The 25387-nt window shown below is 48.1% G+C and overlaps 1 protein-coding gene and 1 pseudogene across 1 annotated transcript; one reads left to right on the top strand and one right to left on the bottom strand.

Annotated features, from left to right (window-relative positions):
• The first annotated feature begins 16886 nt into the window (after window positions 1-16886).
• On the top strand, window positions 16887-18144 carry LOC147981970 (uncharacterized). Its single transcript, XM_087516164.1, has 2 exons — window positions 16887-17176; window positions 17295-18144. The coding sequence occupies exons 1-2, from the start codon at window positions 16887-16889 to the stop codon at window positions 18142-18144; spliced, it is 1140 nt and encodes a 379-aa protein (XP_087372290.1).
• Window positions 18145-22816: 4672 nt separating this feature from the next.
• Window positions 22817-24387, bottom strand: LOC147981971 (UPF0481 protein At3g47200-like; annotated as a pseudogene).
• Between the last annotated feature and the right edge of the window lie 1000 nt (window positions 24388-25387).

The following is a 25387-nucleotide window of genomic DNA, read 5'->3' on the forward strand; positions in this document are numbered from 1 at the left end:
ATGAACAGGGTCCTTATGAAGGGTAAATAGAAATTGGCAATTCACGTTGTGGTTTTGGCGTAGGTAAGAAACGTTCTTGCTAGAAACCTATAGCAGCCACGTAAAAACTTGCAACAACAATTAGAGGACGTCTAACTTGTTTTTGCAGCAAGTGTTTTGTGATGTGATATGGCCAAAGGATGTGATGAATGATATATGTGATGTATGAGATAATCATGTTCTTGTAATAGGAATCACAACTTGCATGTCGATGAGTATGACAACCGGCAGGAGCCATAGGAGTTGTCTTTATTTATTCATGACCTGCGTGTCAACATAAACGTCATGTAATTACGTTACTTTATTGCTAAAGCGTTAGCCATAGTAGTAAAAGTAATAGATGACGAGACAACTTCAAAGAAGACACGATGATGGAGATCACGGTGTCATGCCGGTGACAATGATGATCATGGAGCCCCGAATATGGAGATCAAAGGAGCAAATGATATTGTCCATATCATGTCGCTATTTGATTGCATGTGATGTTTATCATGTTTTACATCTTATTTGCTTGAAACGACGGTAGATTAAATAAGATGATCCCTCATAAAAATTTCAAGAAAGTGTTCCCCCTAACTGTGCACCGTTGTGAAGGTTCGTTGTTTCGAAGCACCACGTGATGATCGGGTGTGATAGATTCTAACGTTCGAATACAATGGGTGTAAGCCAGATTTACACATGCAATACACTTAGGTTGACTTGACGAGCCTAGCATGTACAAACATGGCCTGGGAACACAGAAGACCGAAAGGTCGAGCATGAGTCGTATAGAAGATACGATCAACATGAAGATGTTCACCGATGTTGACTAGTCTGTCTCACGTGATGATCGGACACGACCTAGTTAACTCGGATCATGTTATACTTAGATGACTGGAGGGATGTCTATCTGAGTGAGAGTTCATTGAGTAATTTGATTAGATGAACTTAATTATCATGAACTTAGTCTAAAAACTTTACAATATGTCTTGCAGATCAAATGGCCCACGTTGTCCTCAACTTCAACGCGTTCCTAGAGAAAACCAAGCTGAAAGATGATGGCAGCAACTATACGGACTGGGTCCGGAACCTGAGGATCATCCTCATAGCTGCCAAGAAAGATTATGTCCTAGAAGCACCGCTAGGTAACGCACCTGTCCCAGAGAACCAAGACGTTATGAACGCTTGGCAATCACGTGCCGATGATTACTCCCTCATTCAGTGCGGCATGCTTTACAGCTTAGAACCGGGGCTCCAAAATCGTTTTGAGAGACACGGAGCATATGAGATGTTTGAAGAGCTGAAAATGGATTTTCAAGCTCACGCCCGGGTCGAGAGATATGAAGTCTCCGACAAGTTCTTCAGCTGTAAGATGGAGGAAAATAGTTCTGTTAGTGAGCACATACTCAAAATGTCTGGGTTGCATAACCGCTTAACTCAGCTGGGAGTTAATCTCCCAGATGACGCGGTCATTGACGGAATCCTTCAGTCGCTTCCACCGAGCTACAAGAGCTTTGTGATGAACTTCAATATGCAGGGGACGGAAAAGACCATTCCTGAGGTATATTCAATGCTGAAATCAGCAGAGGTGGAAATTAAAAAGGAAAATCAAGTGTTGATGGTGAATAAAACCACTAAGTTCAAGAAAGGCAAGGGTAAGAAAAACTTCAAGAAGGACGGCAAGGGAGTTGCCGCGCCCAGTAAGCAAGCTGCCGGGAAGAAGCCAAAGAATGGACCCAAGCCCGAGAGTGAGTGCTTTTATTGCAAGGAAAGTGGTCACTGGAAGCGGAACTGCCCCAAATACATAGCGGACAAGAAGGCCGGCAACACTAAAGGTATATGTGATATACATGTAATTGATGTGTACCTTACCAGTACTCGTAGTAGCTCCTGGGTATTTGATACCGGTGCGGTTGCTCACATTTGTAACTCAAAGCAGGAGCTGCGGAATAAGCGGAGACTGGCGAAGGACGAGGTGACGATGCGCATCGGGAATGGTTACAAGGTCGACGTGATCGCCGTCGGCACACTGCCTCTACATTTACCTACGGGATTAGTTTTAAACCTCAGTTATTGTTATTTAGTGCCAGCTTTGAGCATGAACATTGTATCAGGATCTCGTTTAATTCGAGATGGCTACTCATTTAAATCCGAGAATAATGGTTGTTCTATTTATATGAGAGAGATGTTTTATGGTCATGCTCCAATGGTGAATGGTTTATTCTTAATGAATCTCGAGCGTAATGCTACACATATTCATAGTGTGAATACCAAAAGATGTAAGGTTGATAATGATAGTCCTACATACTTGTGGCACTACCGCCTTGGTCACATAGGTGTCAAACGCATGAAGAAGCTCCATGCAGATGGACTTTTAGAGTCTCTTGATTACGAATCATTTGACACGTGCGAACCATGCCTCATGGGTAAAATGACCAAGACTCCGTTCTCCGGAACAATGGAGCGAGCAACCAACTTATTGGAAATCATACATACTGATGTGTGCGGTCCAATGAGTGTTGAGGCTCGCGGTGGCTATCGTTATGTTCTCACCCTCACTGATGACTTGAGTAGATATGGGTATGTCTACTTAATGAACACAAGTCTGAGACCTTTGAAAAGTTCAAGGAATTTCAGAGTGAGGTTGAGAATCAACGTGATAGGAAAATCAAGTTCTTGCGATCAGATCGTGGGGGAGAATACTTGAGTCATGAATTTGGAACACACTTCAGAAAATGTGGAATAGTTTCACAACTCACGCCGCCTGGAACACATCAGCGTAATGGTGTGTCCGAACGTCGTAATCGCACTCTATTAGATATGGTGCGATCTATGATGTCTCTTACCGATCTACCGCTATCATTTTGGGGCTATGCTTTAGAGACTGCCGCATTCACTTTAAATAGGGCTCCGTCGAAATCCGTTGAGACGACACCGTATGAATTATGGTTTGGGAAGAAACCTAAGCTGTCGTTTCTAAAAGTTTGGGGAAGCGATGCTTATGTCAAGAAACTTCAACCTGAAAAGCTCGAACCCAAATCGGAAAAATGCGTCTTCATAGGATACCCTAAAGAAACTGTTGGGTATACCTTCTACCTCAGATCCGAAGGCAAGATCTTGTTGCCAAGAATGGGTCCTTTCTAGAGAAAGAGTTTCTCTCGAAAGAAATAAGTGGGAGGAAAGTAGAACTTGATGAAGTATTGCCTCTTGAACCGGTAAGTGGCGCAGCTCAAGAAAATGTTCCTGAGGTGCCTGCACCGACTAGAGAGGAAGTTGATGATGATGATCATGAAACTTCAGATCAAGTTGCTACTGAACTTCGTAGGTCCACAAGGACACGTTCCGCGCCAGAGTGGTACGGCAACCCTGTCTTGGAAATCATGTTGTTAGACAACGGTGAACCTTCGAACTATGAAGAAGCAATGGCGGGCTCGGATTCCGACAAATGGCTGGAAGCCATGAAATCCGAGATAGGATCCATGTATGAAAACGAAGTATGGACTTTGACTGACTTGCCCGTTGATCGGTGAGCCATAGAAAATAAATGGATCTTTAAGAAGAAGACAGACACGGATGGTAATGTGACCATCTATAAAGCTCGACTTGTCGCTAAGGGTTATCGACAAGTTCAAGGGGTTGACTACGATGAGACTTTCTCACCCGTAGCGAAGCTGAAGTCCGTCCGAATCATGTTAGCAATTGCCGCATTATATGATTATGAGATATGGCAAATGGACGTCAAAACGGCATTCCTTAATGGTTTCCTTAAGGAAGAATTGTATATGATGCAGCCGGAAGGTTTTGTCGATCCTAAGAATGCTGACAAGGTGTGCAAGCTCCAACGCTCGATTTATGGGCTGGTGCAAGAATCTCGGAGTTGGAACATTCGTTTTGATGAGATGATCAAAGCGTTTGGGTTTATGCAGACTTATGGAGAAGCCTGCATTTACAAGAAAGTGAGTGGGAGCTCTGTAGCATTTCTCATATTGTATGTGGATGACATACTGTTGATGGGAAATGATATAGAATTCTTGGAAAGCATAAAGGCCTACTTGAACAAGTGTTTTTCAATGAAGGACCTTGGAGAAGCTGCTTATATATTAGGCATCAAGATCTATAGAGATAGATCGAGACGCCTCATTGGTCTTTCACAGAGTACGTACCTTGACAAGATATTGAAGAAGTTCAAAATGGATCAGTCAAAGAAGGGGTTCTTGCCTGTATTGCAAGGTACGATATTGAGCACGGCTCAATGCCCGACCACGGCAGAACATAGAGAAAAGATGAGTGTCGTCCCCTATGCCTCGGCCATAGGGTCTATCATGTATGCTATGCTGTGTACCAGACCTGATGTAAACCTTGCCGTAAGTTTGGTAGGAAGGTACCAAAGTAATCCCGGCATGGAACACTGGACAGCGGTCAAGAATATCCTGAAGTACCTGAGAAGGACTAAGGACATGTTTCTCGTGTATGGAGGTGACGAAGAGCTCGTCGTAAGGTGTTACGTCGATGCTAGCTTCGACACAGATCTGGATGACTCTAAGTCACAAACCGGATACGTGTATATTTTGAATGGTGGGGCAGTAAGCTGGTGCAGTTGCAAGCAAAGCGTTGTAGCGGGATCTACATGTGAAGCGGAGTACATGGCAGCCTCGGAGGCAGCACACGAAGCAGTCTGGGTGAAGGATTTCATTACCGACCTAGGAGTCATACCCAATGCGTCGGGCCCGATGACTCTCTTCTGTGACAACACTGGAGCTATTGCCCTTGCCAAGGAGCCCAGGTTTCACAGGAAGACCAGGCATATCAAGCGTCGCTTCAACTCCATTCGTGAAAGTGTTCAAAATGGAGACATAGAGATTTGTAAAGTACATACGGACCTGAATGTAGCAGATCCGTTGACTAAACCTCTCCCTAGAGCAAAACATGATCAACACCAGAACTGCATGGGTGTTCGATTCATCACAATGTAACTAGAATATTGACTCTAGTGCAAGTGGGAGACTGTTGGAAATATGCCCTAGAGGCAATAATAAAATGGTTATTATTATATTTCTTTGTTCATGATAATTTTCTATTGTTCATGCTATAATTGTGTTATCCGGAAATCGTAATACATGTGTGAATACATAGACCACAACACGTCCCTAGTGAGCCTCTAGTTGACTAGCTCGTTGGTCAAAAGATAGTCATGGTTTCCTGACTATGGACATTGGATGTCATTGATAACGGGATCACATCATTAGGAGAATGATGTGATGGACAAGACCCAATCCTAAGCATAGCTCAAAGATCGTGTAGTTCGTTTGTTGTAGCTTTTCTGAATGTCAAGTATCATTTCCTTAGACCATGAGATTGTGCAACTCCCGGACACCGTAGGAGTGCCTTGGGTGTGCCAAACGTCACAACGTAACTGGGTGACTATAAAGGTACATTACAGGTATCTCCGAAAGTGTCTGTTGGGTTGGCATGAATCGAGACTGGGATTTGTCACTCCGTATGAAGGAGAGGTATCTCTGGGCCCACTCGGTAATGCATCATCATAATGAGCTCAATGTGATCAAGTGGTTGATCACGGGATCATGCATTACGGTACGAGTAAAGTGACTTGCCAGTAATGAGACTGAACAAGGTATTGGGATACCGACGATCGAGTCTCGGGTAAGTAACGTATCGATTGACAAAGGGAATTGTATACGGATTGATTGAATCCTCGACATCGTGGCTCATCCGATGAGATCATCATGGAGCATGTGGGAGCCAACATGGGTATCCAGATCCCGCTGTTGGTTATTGACCGGAGAGGCTTCTCGGTCATGTCTGCATGTCTCCCAAACCCGTAGGGTCTACACACTTAAGGTTCGATGACGCTAGGGTTGTAGAGATATTAGCACACGGTAACCCAAAAGTTGTTCGGAGTCCCGGATGAGATGCCGGACGTCAAGAGGAGTTCCGGAATGGTCTGGAGGTAAAGATTTATATATAGGAAGTCCAGTTTCGGCCATCGGGAAGGTTTCGGGGGTCACCGGTATTGTACCGGGACCACCGGTAGGGTCCCGGGGGTCCACCGGGTGGGGCCACCTATCCCGGAGGGCCCCATGGGCTGAAGTAGGAGGGGAACCAGCCCCTAGTGGGCTGGTGCGCCCCCCTTGGGCTTCCCCCTACGCCTAGGGTTAGAAACCCTAGGGGTGGGGGCGCCACCCTTGCCTTGGGGGGCAAGGCACCCCCTTGGCCGCCGCCCCCCTAGGAGATTGGATCTCCTAGGGCCGGCGGCCCCCCTAGGCACTCTATATATATAGTGGGGGGAGGGAGGGCTGCGCACCCAAGCCCCTGGCCTCTCCCTGGCCTCTCCCTCTCCCTCCCGTGACACTCCTCCGTCTCCCTGCGCTTGGCGAAGCATTGCCGAGATCACCGCTGCTTCCACCACCACGCCGTTGTGCTGCTGGATCTTCATCAACCTCTCCTTCCCCCTTGCTGGATCAAGTTGGAGGAGACGTCTTCCCAACCGTACGTGTGTTGAACGCGGAGGTGCTGTCCGTTCGGCACTTGGTCATCGATGATTTGAATCACGTCGAGTACGACTCCATCAACCCCATTCTCTTGAACGCTTCCGCTCGTGATCTACAAGGGTATGTAGATGCACTCCTCTTTCCCTCATTGCTAGATGATTCCATAGATTGATCTTGGTGATGCGTAGAAAATTTTAAAATTCTTCTACGTTCCCCAACAGTTTGTTGCCAATATGGCTTTTATTTCGTCGAGTCCGGCCGTGGCTGCATCCGTCCATTCAAAGTGTTCGGTGCACCGAAGGAGGCGGTAAAGGGGTAGGGCCTTTTCTCCCAAGCGGGAGATAAAGCGGCTTAGAGCCGCCACGCATCCGGTTAACTTTTGTATTTGTTTGAGGTCCTTTGGGATATCCAATTGTGACAGAGCTCGGATCTTGGCTGGATTTGCTTCAATTCCTCTACCGGATACAATGAAGCCCAAGAGCTTTCCGGCTGGAACGCCGAAAACGCATTTTTCCGGGTTGAGCTTGATGTCGTATGTTCGGAGGTTATCAAATGTGAGCCTCAAGTCGTCTACTAGAGATTCGACATGTCTTGTTTTGACGACCACATCATCTACATATGCCTCCACTGTTTTGCCGATCTGGTTTGCCAGACATGTCTGAATCATGCGCTGATATGTTGCGCCGGCGTTTTTGAGCCCGAAGGGCATTGTGGTGAAGCAGAATGGGCCGTATGGTGTGATAAATGCCGTTGCGGCTTGGTCTGATTCTGCCATCTTGATTTGATGGTAACCGGAATATGTGTCGAGGAAACACAACGAATCGTGTCCTGCAGTACCGTCGATAATTTGATCGATGCGGGGGAGGGGTAAGGGATCCTTTGGGCAAGCCTTGTTAAGGTCTTTAAAATCAATGCACATGCGCCAGGATTTGTCCTTCTTTGGTACCATCACCAGGTTTGCTAGCCAGTCTAGATGTTTTATATCTCTGATGAATCCGGCCTCCAATAGCTTTGCTAGCTCCTCTCCCATGGCCTGTCTCTTAGGTTCGGAAAAACGCCGAAGAGCTTGTTTGACAGGTTTGAATCCTTTTAGGATATTTAAGCTGTGCTCGGCCAGCCTGCGTGGGATTCCTGGCATGTCTGAAGGGTGCGAGGCGAAAATGTCCCAGTTCTCTCGTAGGAACTCTCGCAGTGCGGTGTCTACATCAGGGTTTAACTGTGCCCCGATGGAAGCTGTTTTGTTGGGGTCCGTTGGATGGACCTGGAATTTGACTATTTCGTCTGCCGGTTTAAAGGAGGTGGACTTGGATCTTTTGTCGAGTACCACATCGTCCCTATTCACCGTGGAGCGCAGCGCAGTCAGTTCCTCAGCCGCTAGGGCTTCGGATAGTGCCTCGAGGGCCAGTGCGACTGTCTTGTTTTCGGCGCGGAGTGCTATGTCCGGATCACTAGCGAGAGTGATGATCCCATTAGGCCCGGGCATCTTGAGCTTCATGTACCCGTAATGGGGTATTGCTTGGAAGATTGTAAACGCTTCCCGCCATAGCAGAGAGTGATAACCGCTGCTGAACGGAGCCACATGGAACGTGACCTCTTCGGACCTGTAATTATCCGGCGTGCCGAACACCACATCTAGTGTGATTTTTCCTGTACAGCGCGCTTCCCGACTGGGGATTATTCCTCTAAAGTTTGTGTTGCTTCGCTCAATGCGGTTCCAGTCTATTTCCATTTTTTGAAGGGTTTCCTCGTAAATGAGGTTCAATCCGCTGCCACCGTCCATGAGTACCTTGGTTAGATGAAAGCCGTCCACTATTGGACTGAGGACCAATGCGGCTGGTGCTCGGGCTATTCGGAATTTAGGTTCATCACTGGCGTTAAAGGTAATAGCCGTGTCACTCCATGGGTTTATTGTTGCTACTTGGTAGACTTCGGCAAGGCTGCAGAGTGTCCTTTTTCGCATATTATTTGATGCGAAATTCTCGAAGACTGTTAATACCGTACTGGTGTCTCTGGGGTGGCTTTCTGTGGCCTCCGGAATTAGGAGATCTTCACCAATTTTGGCCACCTGCCGTAGTATTCAACATGCTCTGAGGCTGTGAGTTGGTGTGGCGTCATCTGTACTGTGAATTTTACAGGGTCCATTGAGCCATCCTTCCAGTACGGTTCCATGCCCTGTAGAGGGTTTTTGCTTTATGGTGTTTGACCCGGGTGTCTGGCGATGATGCACCCTTTTATTTCGGACTGGGTTTGTATCCAGGGCCGGATCGTCCCAAAATTTTATTTCGGTTTTCCAGGCGCTTTCCATCGCACAGTACTTTCGTACAATGGAAGCCAAGTCAGCGAAGCGTGTAATATCACGGCGACTTATGGTGTTGAGGATTCCCTTGTCCGTGCAATTATTGCAGAAGATTGATATTGTGTCTTCCTCGCGGCAGTCCCTTATCCTATTCCTAACCAGGAGGAATCTGGCCCAGTAATGATGTACCATTTCTTCGGGCTCTTGCCAGATTTGGGATAGATCACTTATGTTCGCGTGGGTGGGTGGAATTAAATCTGAAGCCTCACCCAATCTGAGGCTCAGAGGCCGAGGAATTTCCGAACTCGAAAATTTGGATTCCTAGATGTTGTCCGATGAATCTAGCCCGTCACCTGACTCTAAGTTCAGGTCTTGAGTGATATCCTCCCCTCCGCGGGTATCCGGCTTGGAGGGTTCGGGAATCCGGACGTAGCTAGTCCTTAAGATAGATGAAGGGTCGCTGCACTGTCCCTCTACCATGGCAACATGATGGGTGACTTGGGGAGAGTTAATCTCTCTCAGGTCAGGTTTAGGCCCAATCTGGCCGTAATCCGTAGCGACTCCCAGGGCGGCGATGCGATCCAAGAGCTCGTTTATGGAGGAGAGCTCCATTGGATCTAATTGCTCGGCGAGTTCTGAGCTGACATGAAGATTGTTTTCGATGGCTCGAGAGGTCATCGTCGGCGCAGAAGCCGAACAGGCGGTCATAAGAAAACCACCTAGCCGGAGGGTTTGGCCGAAAGCCAAAGCTCCCTCAGCAATGGTGCCGTCTTTAAAGACGGGGTGAGGCATCCTCCCTGATGGCGACGACACAGAGGAACTCTCAATGAAAGCACCAATGTCGGTGTCAAAACCGGTGGATCTCGGGTAGGGGGTCCCGAACTATGCATCTAGGCCGGATGGTAACAGGAGGCAAGGGACACGAAGTTTTACCCAGGTTCGGGCCCTCTTCATGGAGGTAAAACCCTACGTCCTGCTTGATTAATATTGATGATATGGGTAGTACAAGAGTAGATCTACCACGAGATCGGAGAGGCTAAACCCTAGAAGCTAGCCTATGGTATGATTGTTGTTCCGTATGTTGTCCTACGGACTAAAACCCTCCGGTTTATATAGACACCGGAGAGGGTTAGGGTTACACAAAGTCGGTTACAATGGTAGGTGATCTACATATCCATATCGCCAAGCTTTCCTTCCACGCCAAGGAAAGTCCCTCCCGGACACAGGACGAAGTCTTCAATCTTGTATCTTCATAGTCCAGGAGTCCGACTGAAGGTATAGTCCGGCTATCCGAACACCACCTAATCCAGGACTCCCTCAGGGGGAGTCCTACTGCCAGGAGGAGTAGGACTCCTCCTGGCGCGCCCCTTGCCTGGCCGCACCTCCTCCCCCTTGCTCCTTTATATACAGGGGCAGGGGGGCACCCCAGACACAATAGTTGATCATTGATCTCTTAGCCGTGTGCGGTGCCCCCTTCCACCATAATCCTCGATAATATTGTAGTGGTGCTTAGGCGAAGCCCTGCGACAGTAGAACATCAAGATCGTCACCACGCCGTCGTGCTAACGGAACTCTTCCCCGACATTCTGCTGGATCGGAGTCCGGGGATCGTCATCGAGCTGAAAGTGTGCTAAAACTCGGAGGTGCCGTCGTTTCGGTGCTTGATCGGTTGGGCCGTGAAGACGTACAACTACATCAACTGCGTTGTGCTAACGCTTCCCCTTTCGGTCTACGAGGGTACGTGGACAATACTCTCCCCTCTCGTTGCTATGCATCACCATGATCTTGCGTGTGCGTAGGAAATTTTTTGAAATTACTACGTTCCCCAACACACCCCATAGACACAACAATTGATCAAGTTGATCTTTTAGCCGTGTGCGGTGCCCCCTCCACCATAGTCCACCTTGACAATACTATAGCAGTGCTTAGGCGAAGCCCTGTGTTGGTAGAACATCAACATCGTCACCACGCCGTCGTGCCAACGAAACTCTCCCTGAACACTCGGCTGGATCGGAGTTCGAGGGACGTCATCGGGCTGAACGTGTGCTGAACTCGGAGGTGCCGTGCGTTCGGTACTTGATCGGTCGGATCGTAAAGACGTACGACTACATCAACTGCGTTCTGCTAACGCTTCCACTTTCGGTCTACGAGGGTACGTAGACAACACTCTCCCCTCTCATTGCTATGCATCACCATGATCTTGCGTGTACGTAGGAATTTTTTTGAAATTACTACGTTCCCCAACAAAATCATCGCCATCGTCATCACAAACGATCCTCTGATCGGCAGGGGGTCAATCTCCATCGACATCTTCACCAGCACCATCTCATCTCAAACCCTAGTTCATCTCTTGTACCCAATTCTTGTCTCTAAGTCCGGGATTGGTACCTGTGGTTGCTAGTAGTGTTGATTACACCTTGTAGTTGATGCTAGTTGGTTTATTTGGTGGAAGATTATATGTTCAGATCCTATATGCACATTAATACCCCTCTGATTATGAACATGAATATGCTTTGTGAGTAGTTACGTTTGTTCCTGAGGACATGAGAGAAGTCTTTATATTAGTAGTCATGTGAATTTGGTATTCGTTCGATATTTTGATGAGATGTATGCTGTCTCTCCTCTAGTGGTGTTATGTGAACGTCGACTACATGACACTTCACCATTATTTGGGCCTAGAGGAAGGCATTGGGAAGTAATAAGTAGATGATGGGTTGCTAGAGTGACAGAATCTTAAACCCTAGTTTATGTGTTGCTTCGTAAGGGGCTGATTTGGATCCATATGTTTCATGCTATGGTTAGGTTTACCTTAATACTTTTGTTGTAGTTGCGGATGCTTGCAATAGAGGTTAATCATAAGTGGGATGCTTGTCCAAGTAAGGACATTACCCAAGCACCGGTCCACCCACATACCAAATTATCAAAGTACCGAACGCGAATCATATGATCGTGATGAAAACTAGCTTGACGATAATTCCCATGTGTCCTCGAGAGCGCTTTTCTTTATATAAGAGTTTGTCCAGGCTTGTCCTTTGCTACAAGAAGGATTGGGCCACCTTGCCGCACTTTGTTTACTTTTGTTACTTGTTGCTCGTTACCAATTATCTTATCACAAAACTATCTACTACCTATAATTTCAGTGCTTGCAGAGAATACCTTGCTGAAAACCGCTTATCATTTCCTTCCGCTCCTCGTTGGGTTCGACACCCTTACTCATCGAAAGGACTACGATAGATCCCCTATACTTGTGGGTCATCATGCACAACCTACTAAGCAAAAATGCAACGACTTCTATCCCAAGTATGCTCTATGTATGGTGTTTCGATGCTATGATCCAAGATGATCTAGTATGACAATCTTAATGTTGTATGATGCTATGGTTCTTGCTTAAAAGCTCTTTGCTTATCTTTCCCTTTTGCTTAAAAGCTTGTTTGGCTCTTTGTTGTTTGAGCTCTTTTCTCATGCAATGCTTCACGAACCGATATAATAATTGTGTATGCGATGACAACCTTGTGACACAAGACATGATACCAAGATATGCACCAATGATGTATGTATGCTATGGGAAGTATGATCACTAATGTGCACAAGCCGCGTTGCCGGCAATACTCAAAGGCTAGTCTCACTCAAAGGCTAGTCTCGATGGGTAAGCGACGCAAAGGAGTAAGGCTATGATGGCTATCAATGTAATGGCAAGAATGATATGTCCAATACCAAGGTGATGTTATCGTTCGTTGGTTCCTTGTAAGAAAGAAACGGTTGATGGTGTCAAAATTGGTGAGGTTGTTGTTGTCGATGACGCGTCCGTGGTGAAGATGAGCGGCGGTGATGTTGATGTCGAACCGTACCTAAATAGCCAAAACACAAAAGGACACGGAAACGCAACTCAAATTCTCAAGACAAAACGGGACAGAATTGTCGGAGTTGGGAGTGGTAAGAGATGGTGGTGCTATGTGGTATATGGTGGTGCTATGCGGAAGTGGTGGTGGTATGCGTAAGTATATGTGGGCACCAGAACAAACTTTGGCGAAATATGGACGGAAAACGGGGTGGTGGATGGAGATGTTGCTGCCAGGGGCCGGATGTCCGGGCTATCGGGCCGGATGTCCGGGCTTTGGATCCGGACGAACTCTGTGTGGAAGGTGGCAAATCTGGGCAAAATTCGGAGGAATTTGTGGATGGAAGGCTAGATCTACCTGCAACACACGAAATTCGCGGATCAAATCCAACAGAACTTCATCACACCAACAAATCACAAAAAAAATTGGGGCTATTTTTGTGGGGAAATTTTGAAATTAGGGACAAAATCAACAAAAACAAGGCTAGAAACACAACAGGGAGGCTCTAAAATCGTGATCAACGTGGCCCATGAACCAAGATGATGTAGGGTAGAACCCCAATCGCCCGATCTTTCATGAAAGGAGCGGATCCCGCGATGAACACGAAGAACACGAGGGAAAACACGAGGGGAAACACGAGAAAATCACTAAACCAACAAGAAATAGTCACACATATGCTAGATCCTCGAGTACATAAGAGATCACGCGATCCACGATCAACTAGGGACGGTACAAAGGTAGCCGGTCTTTTCCATGAGGAGGTCTTGATGTTCTTCTCCGCAAGGAGGTCTTGAATCCAAAGGGATCTTCTCCGAAGAGGGGCCGCGGTCTCTCTCGTGGAGTAGATCCGATGTGGATGAGCAATGCTCTCTCTCTAATATGAGCTAAACCAATGCTAACCCTAAAACGTAGGTAGGAGGAGAATATATATAGTCTAGATGGGCGGAGGGGTACACGAGCCTCGACCCTTACACTGTGCGCAGACAGGGGATGCCGGACGTCCGGGCGTCGGGCCGGATGTCCGGGCTGGAGGCGCTGGCCTTGCTGCTCTCTGGTTCAGTGGTGTCCGGATATCCGGGCTTGAGGCCGGATTTCCGGGCCGGGCCGGATGTCCGGGCTGGGGCCGGATGTCCGGGGCCTGTAGATGCTCGGCAACTGGATGGTGTTGTAGTCGAAGTCTCCAGCGGCCGTATGTCCGGGCCCTGGAGCTGCCTTCTTCTCCTTTCGGCGTTCCTCTTCATCTGTGGACTTGGCGATTTGTCCGTCTTCACGTGCATCTTCGGGAGGGTCCTCTTGGTACCTAATCATGCACAACATCTTGGACTTAGGTAGTAGCCATGTCTCGAGGAGATCATATGCAATATCACTAAGGAGAGAAGTCACCTCGGCGTCGAGAGCTCTAGCTCTAGCTCGTGTCATGGGTCCTCTTGGCACTTCTTCAGGCGATGGTAGGTCCGTAGGGATGACTGTAAGATGCTCCACATCACCCCCCTACCCTGGGTGCGGCCAGCAGGCTTGCGGGGTCCCTGTAAGGCGGTTGGTGCCCTTATTTCGCCGCAAGAAAGATAATATCCGGAAGAAAATGATTTTTGTGCTGCGGTCAACTTGCAGTTTTTCTGCTTCTTCTCTCCTTTTTATTCACTGTTTACAACGCTAACTGAAAAACGGAAATACAGGCCATGTCCGAGCTGCGAGCGCCGCCATCCCAGCGCTCCTCACACGCCTCTCGTGATGTCTCCGTGATCATTGCATCGTACCATCCCACGATCGGGCCAGAGCGACACAGTAGCCTAACAAACTAGACCAAGTCGCAGCTCGGTTTTATTCTCTGCCAATGTTTTAACTGAAGATAAATAGACTGACGAAACTGACGGAAAACAACACCTAAATTCTGACGAAACTGAATTTTCTCTGAACCTGAAGACAACGGCTGTTATCTGACACGAGAGAGAGAGAGAGAGAGAGAGAGAGAGAGAGAGAGAGAGAGAGAGAGAGAGAGAGAGTGCCACCGGAAAAGTAAAAGAGGTACATCATACTGTTTTCTCGAATGTTGATTAAATTTTGCAATAACAAAAGCCCATTTATATTTAGCTCGTGAAACGAAATTTGGAGAATAAGTTTGAGATTATTTAGATCTTGAGGCTGTTAGCTCGCACTTCCGTGCAGGTGTATGACACATTACTCATCGTCATCGGGTCGCTAGAATGAATTTAGCAGCACAAAAGTTTTGAAACCATAACCGAATCTGACACCTGCTCATTGACACCAAGCAAGATCACGCCAAGTGGTGGCTGCAGAGATATACTAGTTGGTAGATAGACAAGCGTAAAATTTGTAGCTATTGTTTTAACCTCGGCAGTACAAGAAGCAACTGAATTTGATTATGTTATTGATGATTTTGTAATATAATAATTAAACACAAATCATTTAATATCAGCTCGTCAATTACTTATGTCAGTGAAATGATGTGCCGAAAGCTAGACAATTAACCTAATGAAGCAGGTACGGTTTTAGATATTCTAAAAACAAATGATCACATTATAGGATCCAAGCTTGCATGATTTAGATTCAAAGTTTGTATAGTTTCGGCTTGGATCCCTGTTGAGGAATTTTCAACTTATGTGGTAATGTATGAAGTTGAGCATTAATGGAGCAAGAGCACTAACTGAACTCTGACAAAGCGGCATTAGAACCCTTGTCAGGACAGCATACAGTAGTACTCTGGTGATAATGGTTTCTTTAATAGACAAAGGGCATCCATTACTGATGGCCGGTCTATCAACCCAGGTTCCAGCAGTCTTTTACAGGTATAAAATACACTACTGAAAGGCTGAAACTAACCAATCAAGCAGATAAAGTAGCTATATTTAAGATATGTAGAAAACAAAATAATATCATCCAAATATAGGATTCGACATTACATTATTTGAATTCCAACCTCATGTAATTGCTGCTAGGATGATAGTTGAACATCTTATTATCTTAGATGGTAATTTATGTAGTAGAGTATTAATAGAGCAAGAGCACAAACTAAACTCCTCACAGGATGACACCAGAACACTTGGGAGGGGACATACAGTGTTCTTGGGACCGTTTTCTTTGTGTTAGAAAGATTGCGTCACTCACTGACAATCATTATCATGTGACAACAAATCTGATTTTCTGATTAATCTAACACTGAATAATGAATGGTCAGATAAACACTAACCTAGAAGACATTCATAGCTCTGAGTCACAAGCTGGTCCTCATCTGCCAACACTTCAAATGCGTCCCGGTGATCTTTTTCGGTTTTAGAGTAGCGGCAAAGCCTTGAATCGAAAAGTGCCTAAAATAAGGTTTTTGGATTGCTGAAAATACCAACACCTTTTCGATTAATCTAATGCGCGAGTAGATAATAAGCACGGTAATCACAGTATGCAACTCATACCGATACCTAAGCATGTGAGAACATACAATGCAAAGAACTGAGACATCTATGAACACAACATATACGGCTAGCACATGAACAAGCAAATATGGGATGAACGAATCATACCCTCTGATTGGCCAGGCCAGCGCTGCTGCGACAATAGCAACCTTGGCATCGTCCGTGACCTTCTTCTTGGAGTGGCGTCGTCGGCCATGGAGTCGATGCAGGGGGAGTAGTTGAAGCAGAGGACAGACACGGGGACAGACCGGGAGCAGTCGCGTCGAGACGCTCCCCAAAAGCCTTATTGCCGTTCTCCCGGGTAGGATCTCAAACGACAGGGTTCCAGACACACCTACTCTCTCGACCAACCCTGCACGCGACCATTGAGATGGGCTAGGGTTATGTAGGAGGGAGTGAGTGAGTAAGGCTCGACTCGGTTCAGTCCCGCAACCCACGGCCCGCGTGCGTCATTATGAGGCGAGGCGAGATGGGTGGCGGAGGAGGAGGAGCGCTCTTGTACCACTCCAGGTCCCAAGCTCTCAATGGCATGAGGTATAGCAACCCTTATAAAGGGGCCTCACTCTCACTCCACTAGCAGTATGGTATTAAACTTCCTATTGTTAGACAATGTTTACACGTAGCTTTTGCGTATACCACATATCTTGTATTTGTACCTTGTGTACCTCTATATATATGAGATAGCCACACCCGTATTGGGGATAGTGCAGTTTCCCTAAACATAACGCTTGATATGGTATCAGCGTAGGGTTTCGGTCATTGCTTCCGCTGCCGCCACGATCGTATCATGGCGTCGATGCCGGCCGCCGCCGCCGCTCTCGCTGCCGCCGCCCCGGCCGTCCTGGTCTCTCTGTTTTCGTCGTCTTCGCCTCTGCTCTCCCTGGCCGGCGCCTCCATGGTTGCCACCGCCCAGGTCTCCGTCGCGCCATCGTCGTCGGTCTTCGGCGACTCCGCCGCTCCACCGCACACGGGCTACTACGGCGCTGCTCCAACTGCTGGCCAGCCTGCGGGTTCCTATGGAGTTGCTTCGGCCGCTGCCGGCATCTACGGTGCGGGCTACTACGGGGCTGCTTCGGCCGCTCCCTGGTGGGGGCCCTATTCGGGCGCCGGGTCGCATCTGCTTCCCCAGGGCGCTCCCTCGTATCGGCCTCTCCACTCGGACGTGGGTGCTGGATTGGGTGCTGGATCGTATCTTCATGCACAGCCGCAGGTTCCACATCAGGGCACTCTGTCGCAGCTGCAATCCCATCTGCACTCGGACATGGGAGCCGGAACACATCTGCATGTACACCAGGGGGCTACGCCCTCGCAACAGCCGCCGCTGGCCGGCTCCTACGGCGCTGCAGCAGCCCTCTGGCCGTGCTGCCCCGTTGGCCTACGCCTACCCGCCAACCTCGATGCCTGTGTCTCCTTACGCCGCACCCTACGGCGGTGCATCGACGGAGCTGGTTGCTTCGTCCATGGTGCCGAGTGGTCCTTTGTCCTCGGGTTTTTATGCGCCGCCGCCGCCGCCTTCGGATTATGGTGTATCTCATGCACCGTTCTATTTTGCGCATCTCATCCCGGTGAGGCTGACGACGGATAACTATCTGTCATGGCGTGCTCAGGTTTTGCCGCTTCTCCGCAGTCGTTACTTGGAGGGGTTTGTTGGCGGCACTCTGCCGTGCCCACCGCCATACCATCCGGGGCATCATGCGTGGGTGGCTCAGGATCAGGCTATCCTCTCCGCCATCCAGTCCTCTCTTACAGAGGGGGTCTCGTCACTGGTCATCTTCGCCGCTACGTTTCGGGACGCGTGGACGGCTCTTTACACTAGTTTTGCCTCGCAGTCTCAGGCGCGGGCTCATGCCATTCGCAATGCGCTTGGAGAGGTGAAGCTTCAGGATCTCACCGTCACCGACTACTTCAACAAGGTGACGGGTATGGCTGACACACTTGCCTCCATTGGCAAGGCACTTGGTCCGGAGGAGTTCACTTCCTATGTGCTCAACGGACTGAGTGACGAGTATGATAATTTGGTGGAGAATATCAATGGTCGTGACACTCCCATCTAGTCACGTGAGTTGTACGCACGGCTCCTTGGTACGGAGCAGCGCATCCAGGTTCGCCGGTCTACGTCGAGTTTCCCATCCGCCAACGCTGCAATGTGTGGGAAGGGCAAGCCCTCCAAGCCACCAACTGGTGGCAAGTCGCCGTCGCGTGCGCCTAATTCGCGGAACACCACTACCTCGACTGGAGGTCGAGTCCGTGCCTGTTGCCCTTCATGTGGTGCTCAGATCCCCTGCCAGCTATGTGGGCTTGATGGCCACCTTGCCTCCCGTTGTCATCGTCGCTTCAAGCAGGATTTCTTGGGGCTTGGGAACAATGGCAAGGGTAATGAGAAGCAGGCTGCCCTGGCGAGCCATGAGCAAGGGCATACTCCTTACCCAGTTGATGCATCTTGGTACATGGATACGGGGGCTACCAATCACCTGACGAGTGAGATGGGCAAGCTCTCTACACAGGAGCCGTACCGTGGACACGATCAGGTTCGCACCGCTAATGGGGAAGGTATGCACATCTCATATATTGGTCAGGCATCACTTCTTACACATCGATCCAAACAATTACGTCTTCTTAATGTCCTTCGTGTTCCCTCTGTTTCATGTAGTTTGCTTTCACTTCCTAAACTTACTCGTGATAATAATGTTCTTGCTGAATTTCATCCTTTTCATTTTTTTGTTAAGGATCGGGACATGAGGGACGTACTTCTTAGAGGTTGACTGCGCAATAATGGTCTTTATGCGCTTGATAAGCCACCAGCTCCTACTGCTTTTAGTGGTGTTCGTGTGTCTCCATCACATTGGCATGCACGCCTTGGTCATCCTGCCACTCCCATCGTTCGCCATGTACTTCATCGTCATGAGCTTCCAGTTGTGTCCAATAAACATGTTGATGCAGTTTGTGATGCCTGTCAGCAAGGCAAGAGTCATCAGCTTCCTTTTTCTGAGTCGAGTCGTGTAGTCCATAAACCGCTTGAACTTGTATTTTCGGATGTATGGGGCCATGCTCAAACTTCTGTTAGTGGTCATAATTACTATGTCAGCTTTATTGATGCTTACAGTCGGTTCACTTGGCTTTACCTTCTTAAACGCAAATCTGATGTGTTTAATGTTTTCTTGCAATTCCAAGCGCATGTTGAGCGTCTACTCAATCACAAAATCATTCATGTGCAATCAGATTGGGGGGGGGTGAGTATCACAACCTCAATGCTTTTTTTAATAAGCTTGGAATCACACATCGTGTGTCTTGTCCTCATACACATCAGCAAAACGGTGTAGCTGAGCGTAAGCATCGTCATATAGTTGAGATTGGTCTTGCTTTGCTTGCCCATGCCTCCGTTCCTTTCCGGTTTTGGAGTGATGCGTTTTCCACCGCATGCTTTCTTATTAATAGACTCCCTACACGACTCCGTCAGATGAAAACACCTCTTGAACTCTTGTTGAATGAAACTCCTGACTATACTTTTCTCAAGGTATTTGGGTGTGCATGTTGGCCTCATCTTTGTCCATATAACCAACGCAAGTTGGAGTTTCGGTCTAAACAGTGTGTGTTTCTTGGTTATAGTTCTCTTCATAAAGGGTACACATGTCTTCATGTTCCCTCTAATCGTGTCTACATCTCTCGTGATGTGGTGTTTGATGAGAATATTTTTCCTTTTTCCGCACTTCCCGTCACCTCCACCACTCCCACTGCACCTGAGAAATCTAATTCACCTTTGCCTGTTCAATTTGTTGATGCTGCATATACTCCCTCGTTGCTACCTAACCACGGTGCAGGTATTGGGCGAGGAGCGCGCCTTGAGCTCCTGGATAATTCATCGCCTCTGGTCACTAGGGGGCACGATGGTGGGTGTACAGAGGCAATTCCACCTGTGCGTGGCGCATGCACCACCCCTTCGCCTCCCCTTGGCCCCTCGTCAGCTGGACCGCTGTTGGCGCCCGGGCAGGCTGAGTCAGCTTCGTGCGGCTCCCGCACTGGCTTGGCGCCCGAGCCGGCTGAGTCAGCTCGTGCTGCTTCGGCCCTTGGCGGGTCGCCTCCACCAGGCCGCACGCCTAGCCCGGTGTCGCCTCGCTCGCCTGAGTCAGCTCGTGCTGCTTCGGTCCTTGGCAGGTTGCCTCCACTAGGCCGCATGCCTGGCCCGGTGTCGCCTCCCTCGCCTGGTTCGGCCGTCTCTCCGTTGACTGCTGCGTCACCGATACATGTGGTCTCCGAGATCGCTGATTCGTCTGCGTCCTCACCATCCTCTTTGACACCACCTCCAACACCATCTCCGCCGTCACCTCCGCCACCTACCGCTCCTCTGCGTGCTTGCACGCGCAGCCAGAGCGGTATCTTCCGCCCGAAAGAGCGCACCGATGGCACGGTTGCGTGGATTGCGGCGTGTGTAGCGCAGACGGTTGCTGACCCCACTGCTGAGCCTCGACATTTTCAAGCGGCTCTTCGGATTCCTCACTGGCGTTCTGCCATGGAGCAGGAGTTTGAGGCTCTTAAGAGGAATGATACTTGGCGCCTCGTTCCTCCTGTGTCTGGTGTTAACATTATTGACTCCAAGTGGGTGTTCAAGGTCAAGAAGCACGTGGATGGGTCTATTGAGCGCTACAAGGCACGACTTGTGGCGAAAGGTTTCAAGCAAAGGTATGGTCTTGATTACGAGGATACATTCAGTCTAGTTGTCAAACCTACCACTATTCCTCTGCTTCTGTCCTTGGCTGTTACCAAAGGGTGGTCTCTGCGTCAGCTTGATGTTCAGAACGCTTTCCTTCATGGGGTCTTGGAGGAAGAGGTATACATGCGGCAACCTCCAGGTTTTGTTGATCCTGCTCGTCCACATCATCTGTGTCGTCTGGTCAAGGCACTCTATGGACTTAAACAGGCTCCACGTGCATGGCATGCACGACTTGGCTCGGTTCTTAGACATCTTGCCTTTTTTCCATCCACTGCTGACACATCTTTGTTTCTTCTACATCGTCCTGAGGTTACTATGTATCTACTGATTTATGTGGATGACATTATTCTTATCAGCTCCTTAGTGGCTGCCGCTGATCGTCTGCTGCCTGCTCCGGGTGGTCATTTTGCTGTCAAGGATCTGGGTGCTCTGCATTACTTTCTTGGTCTGGAGGTTTCCCGGACCCCTGCTGGTCTGACTCTCACTTAGCATAAGTATTCCTTGGACCTGCTGCGGCATGCTGGTATGTTGCATTGCAAGCATGCTACCACCCCTATGTCTGCGACGGATCGGTTATCAGCCTTGGATGGTGCCTTGCTTTCTTCAGATGATTCTACAGAGTACCGCAGTATTGTTGGTGGTTTGCAGTATTTGACTATCACACGGCCGGATATCTCTTATGCGGTTAACCGTGTGTGTCAGTATCTTCATGCTCCTCGGACTTCACACTGGTCAGCTGTGAAGCGTATACTGCGTTATATCTCTCATACTGTCTCCTATGGATTGCATCTTCGGCCTACCTCCTCGAGTATCCTCTCTGCGTTCTCTGATGCAGATTGGGCTGGGAGCCTGGATGACCGGCGATCAACGGGGGGCTATGCTGTCTTCTTTGGTCTCAACTTGATCACCTGGAGTGCACGCAAGCAGGCCACAGTATCTCGGAGTAGCACTGAGGCAGAGTACAAGGCGGTTGCCAATGCCACGGCTGAGCTCATTTGGGTACAGTCTCTGTTACGAGAGTTCGGAGTCTCTCAAGGGCAGTCACCAGTTCTTTGGTGTGATAATATTGGTGCGACATACCTTTCATCTAATCCAGTTTTTCATACTCGTACCAAGCACATCGAAGTTGACTATCATTTTGTGAGGGAACGTGTTGCACAGAAGCTTCTTCATATCAAGTTCATCTCCTCCAAAGATCAACTTGACATCTTCACGAAGCCACTTCCACAACCTCAGTTTGAAAGTTGTAGGCGCAATCTTAACTTGCTTTGTACTTCAGGCCATAGTTAAGATTGAGGGAGGGTGTTAGACAATGTTTATACGTAGCTTTTGTGTATACCACATATCTTGTATTTGTACCTTGTGTACCTCTATATATATGAGATAGCCACACCCGTATTGGGGGTCGTGCAGTTTCCCTAAACATAACGCTTGATACCTATCACTTGTCATGCACCCAAATGAACCAGGAATTATTGTCTCATGCGGGCCAAAGTCCATCTATAATCTAACAGATTCGCTGGAGGGCTCCTATAGTGGAAATCAAGGAACTTCTGGATTCACATGGGTTTGTTCCATTGAAGATTGAGCATAAGTAAAATAGGATTTATTAGTCCTCATTGTAGTTTAGGTCAAAGTTTGACCACATATTTTACTAATAAAATGTTAATGCATGTCACAAAAAATTATATTGTTGAATTCCTATTTGCATGTACTCTCTCTGTCATATATTAATTATCGCTCAAACAAACGTATCTAGTAATAAAATACATTTAGATACATTCGTTTTAGCGACAATTAATATGAGACGGAGGAAGTATTATTTTTGCTACATAAAACTTATATTTTATTACTTAAAACCATGGTTAAAATTACTCAAAATACGAGGGGAACTAGTAAACTAGGACGGAGATAGTACTACTAGATCACAACATTCAAGCAGTACAACCACGCAGTGATTGCTCCACTGGAGCCTATTTTGTTGAACTCCACTTTCTGACCATGGTCTTTACCGACCACTACGCATCGACGTTGCTCCATTTCTGGTAGCACTTAATAATGCCGTCAACAAGGCCGTTGAAGTGGAAATCATACTTGGAGCCATGGCTATAGTCTGCAAGAATTCGAAATGGGTTAAGCAAGTTCTTGTCGATGTCATGTTCGTTGATCTCCTGGATGATGCCCTTCTTGAAGAGAAGCGTAGCATCCTTCTTGTTCACGATGAGCTCGGCCATAAATCTCACATAGCTACAGAAAAGGCGATTGTCAGCGGGCCACCATCCAGACATCTCGAGAACCACCAGATTGGTGAGCAGCCTAATGTGATACCGCCCCCATGCTAAGGGTGGGATCTCTAGAACTCCCTTCTTATTGAACTTTACTTGGGCGAACCAGGCTGTCTCTGCCCTCTTTAGCTTCACTCCAACTCGAACGAGCTCCCGCAATGGGGGGATCACCTTCCACTGTTTCCAACCAACAGGTAGTAGGTTTGAGGAGCACGCGAAGGTCCGCTTAAAAAGCGCGCGGAGATCCATGGCCTTGTGTGCCAACTTGTCCCAGGTCCGCGTGTCCATGTTCACCGGGAGTGCTGAAGCTCTGGAAAATGTGAGGTATAAATACACCAGATGCAGGATGTGATATACTGGGCCTTGGTAATCGGCTAGTCCTGCATCATCTGTATCGCCGATCAGATAATCAAGTATGATTTGTTTGAGCTTGGTGGGCTTCTTCTGATTCTCACCAAGCTCGGGGATGTCAGTCATGCAGAATAGCTTCTCCAGCACGAAGAAGGGAATCTGGTTTTGGACGACTATCAGGTCCAAACGAAGTGCGTTAGGCTCCCATCTGAGCGGTTGTGTAGTGAAGTCGATCATATTCATCTCTACCGAGATTGGCTCTTGGTCTCTCTTCCTCGTCCAGTGGTTGATGAGCACCTCGATGATGAAGAGGCCGTCGAGCACCATCGTCTCCACCAGATCTGTTCCGGTGGCTGTGTACTCCAGTTCCATGGGGTCGTAGCGCTGCAGTATCTGGGCTTCCATGGAGCCGATGTGGGTGAGGTACGCTGTCAGCTTCTCCTCGACGTCTTGGTGCGCTCGACGGATGAGGTTGTGCGTGTACTTCAGCTTGGTCCCCTCCACCGTCAACCGTTTGGCCCTCTTGAAGAGCGGGCCAAGGACCACCACCAATGGGGTGCACGCCTCGTCTGGTAATCTGGTAAGGTTGCTGCGCCGTCCACCCGCCAGATGCAGCCGTCCTGGGATCGCAGCTCGGCGACCTGAAGGATTTTAGACGGCAGGGTCCATGCTCGCGCACTGCTCGTGCTCGCCCCAGCCTCGCCATCGAGGGTTGCCGTTACAAATCTCGAAGGCCGGAAGGCTCGTAGAGGGGATCGCATGCTGTGTCGGTTCACTTCATTGGCCATTCGGATGATGGCGCAGATGAGTATGACGAAAGGTCTAATCCTAGAGCGTCGTGTTGGTGGCTCAAAGGAGGATGCTGGCCAGGCGTAGGCTGGCTGAGCGGAGGATGCTGGTGGCCGTGCCGTCGGTGGCACTATTGTCTGGTTGGCGGTGGCCATCTGCTGCATAGCTTGGATTGGTATTTGCCGTGCGGCTCGGGAGGTAGCTGGATTTGCGGATAGCCTTTGCGGCAACGAACGGGGCCAATGGCAAATATGCTCGACCTTGCAGTTGGCCTTCGCGCCGACCTCTTCCTCGGGAGGCTAATATATAGTCCCACGGTGGGACTACCAAAACAGTATCAAGCATTGCCACTTATGCAAAAACATGACGTGGAATTATAGTAAATGATGTGAGTGAGGGTTTTAGTATCAAATATCATAACACTTCAAACAAAAAAAATATAAAATATAAATCATAGGCACGACTTTGAGATTCTACATATGAATAAATGACAGGACAATATGATACCAGTATATGATATTATGCATTACTAAGATAGTATTAAACACTAGTATCATTTGCAGCATAATACTCATTTATGATACTATAATTTTTTTTCAAAAAAAGGATAAAATCTATTATAAATATTCTCTAGAGCGGCAGGTGAAAGGGAGACGAATCCAGGGGCTCATCGACGGAGATCAAGGAGAGGAAGGCTTTGCCTAGTCATATTGTCAGTGGGCAATGAAAAGCGGCTATGATCCTAAGAAGATAGAATCATACACTAAGTGCATGCATACGATATTCGTTTGTGATACTTTCTACTATAAATGTCTTATTCGACATTGTTTTTTTTCCTTTTTTGCTTTTTGTGAAAAGGACATCGGCTTTAGGGTGTCTACAACGACATTCATTTGGATTTTAGCAATTCCCTTATTTTTGGGATCTGGCGCCTGCGGGCGATCCGCTGGTAACTACAACCATACTTGAGAGCTCCGGTGCAGGCCATCCGCCGGCCATCGTTTGGAGTATGCAACAACCTAGCTCTGCCAAATAAGGTAGTCAAGACCAATAGAAATCTACATATGGTTTTTTTAATTTCTACATGCACTTAGCTTATTGGAGGGTGGGTAATTAAAAAGGAGAGAGATAGTGGCTCGCACCTTTCCAATGCATTTTTTACTC

The sequence above is a fragment of the Triticum urartu genome, chromosome 3A, assembly GCF_056163025.1.
Source record: "Triticum urartu cultivar PI428250 chromosome 3A, HENAU_Tu73, whole genome shotgun sequence".
Classification (NCBI taxonomy): Eukaryota; Viridiplantae; Streptophyta; class Magnoliopsida; order Poales; family Poaceae; genus Triticum; species Triticum urartu.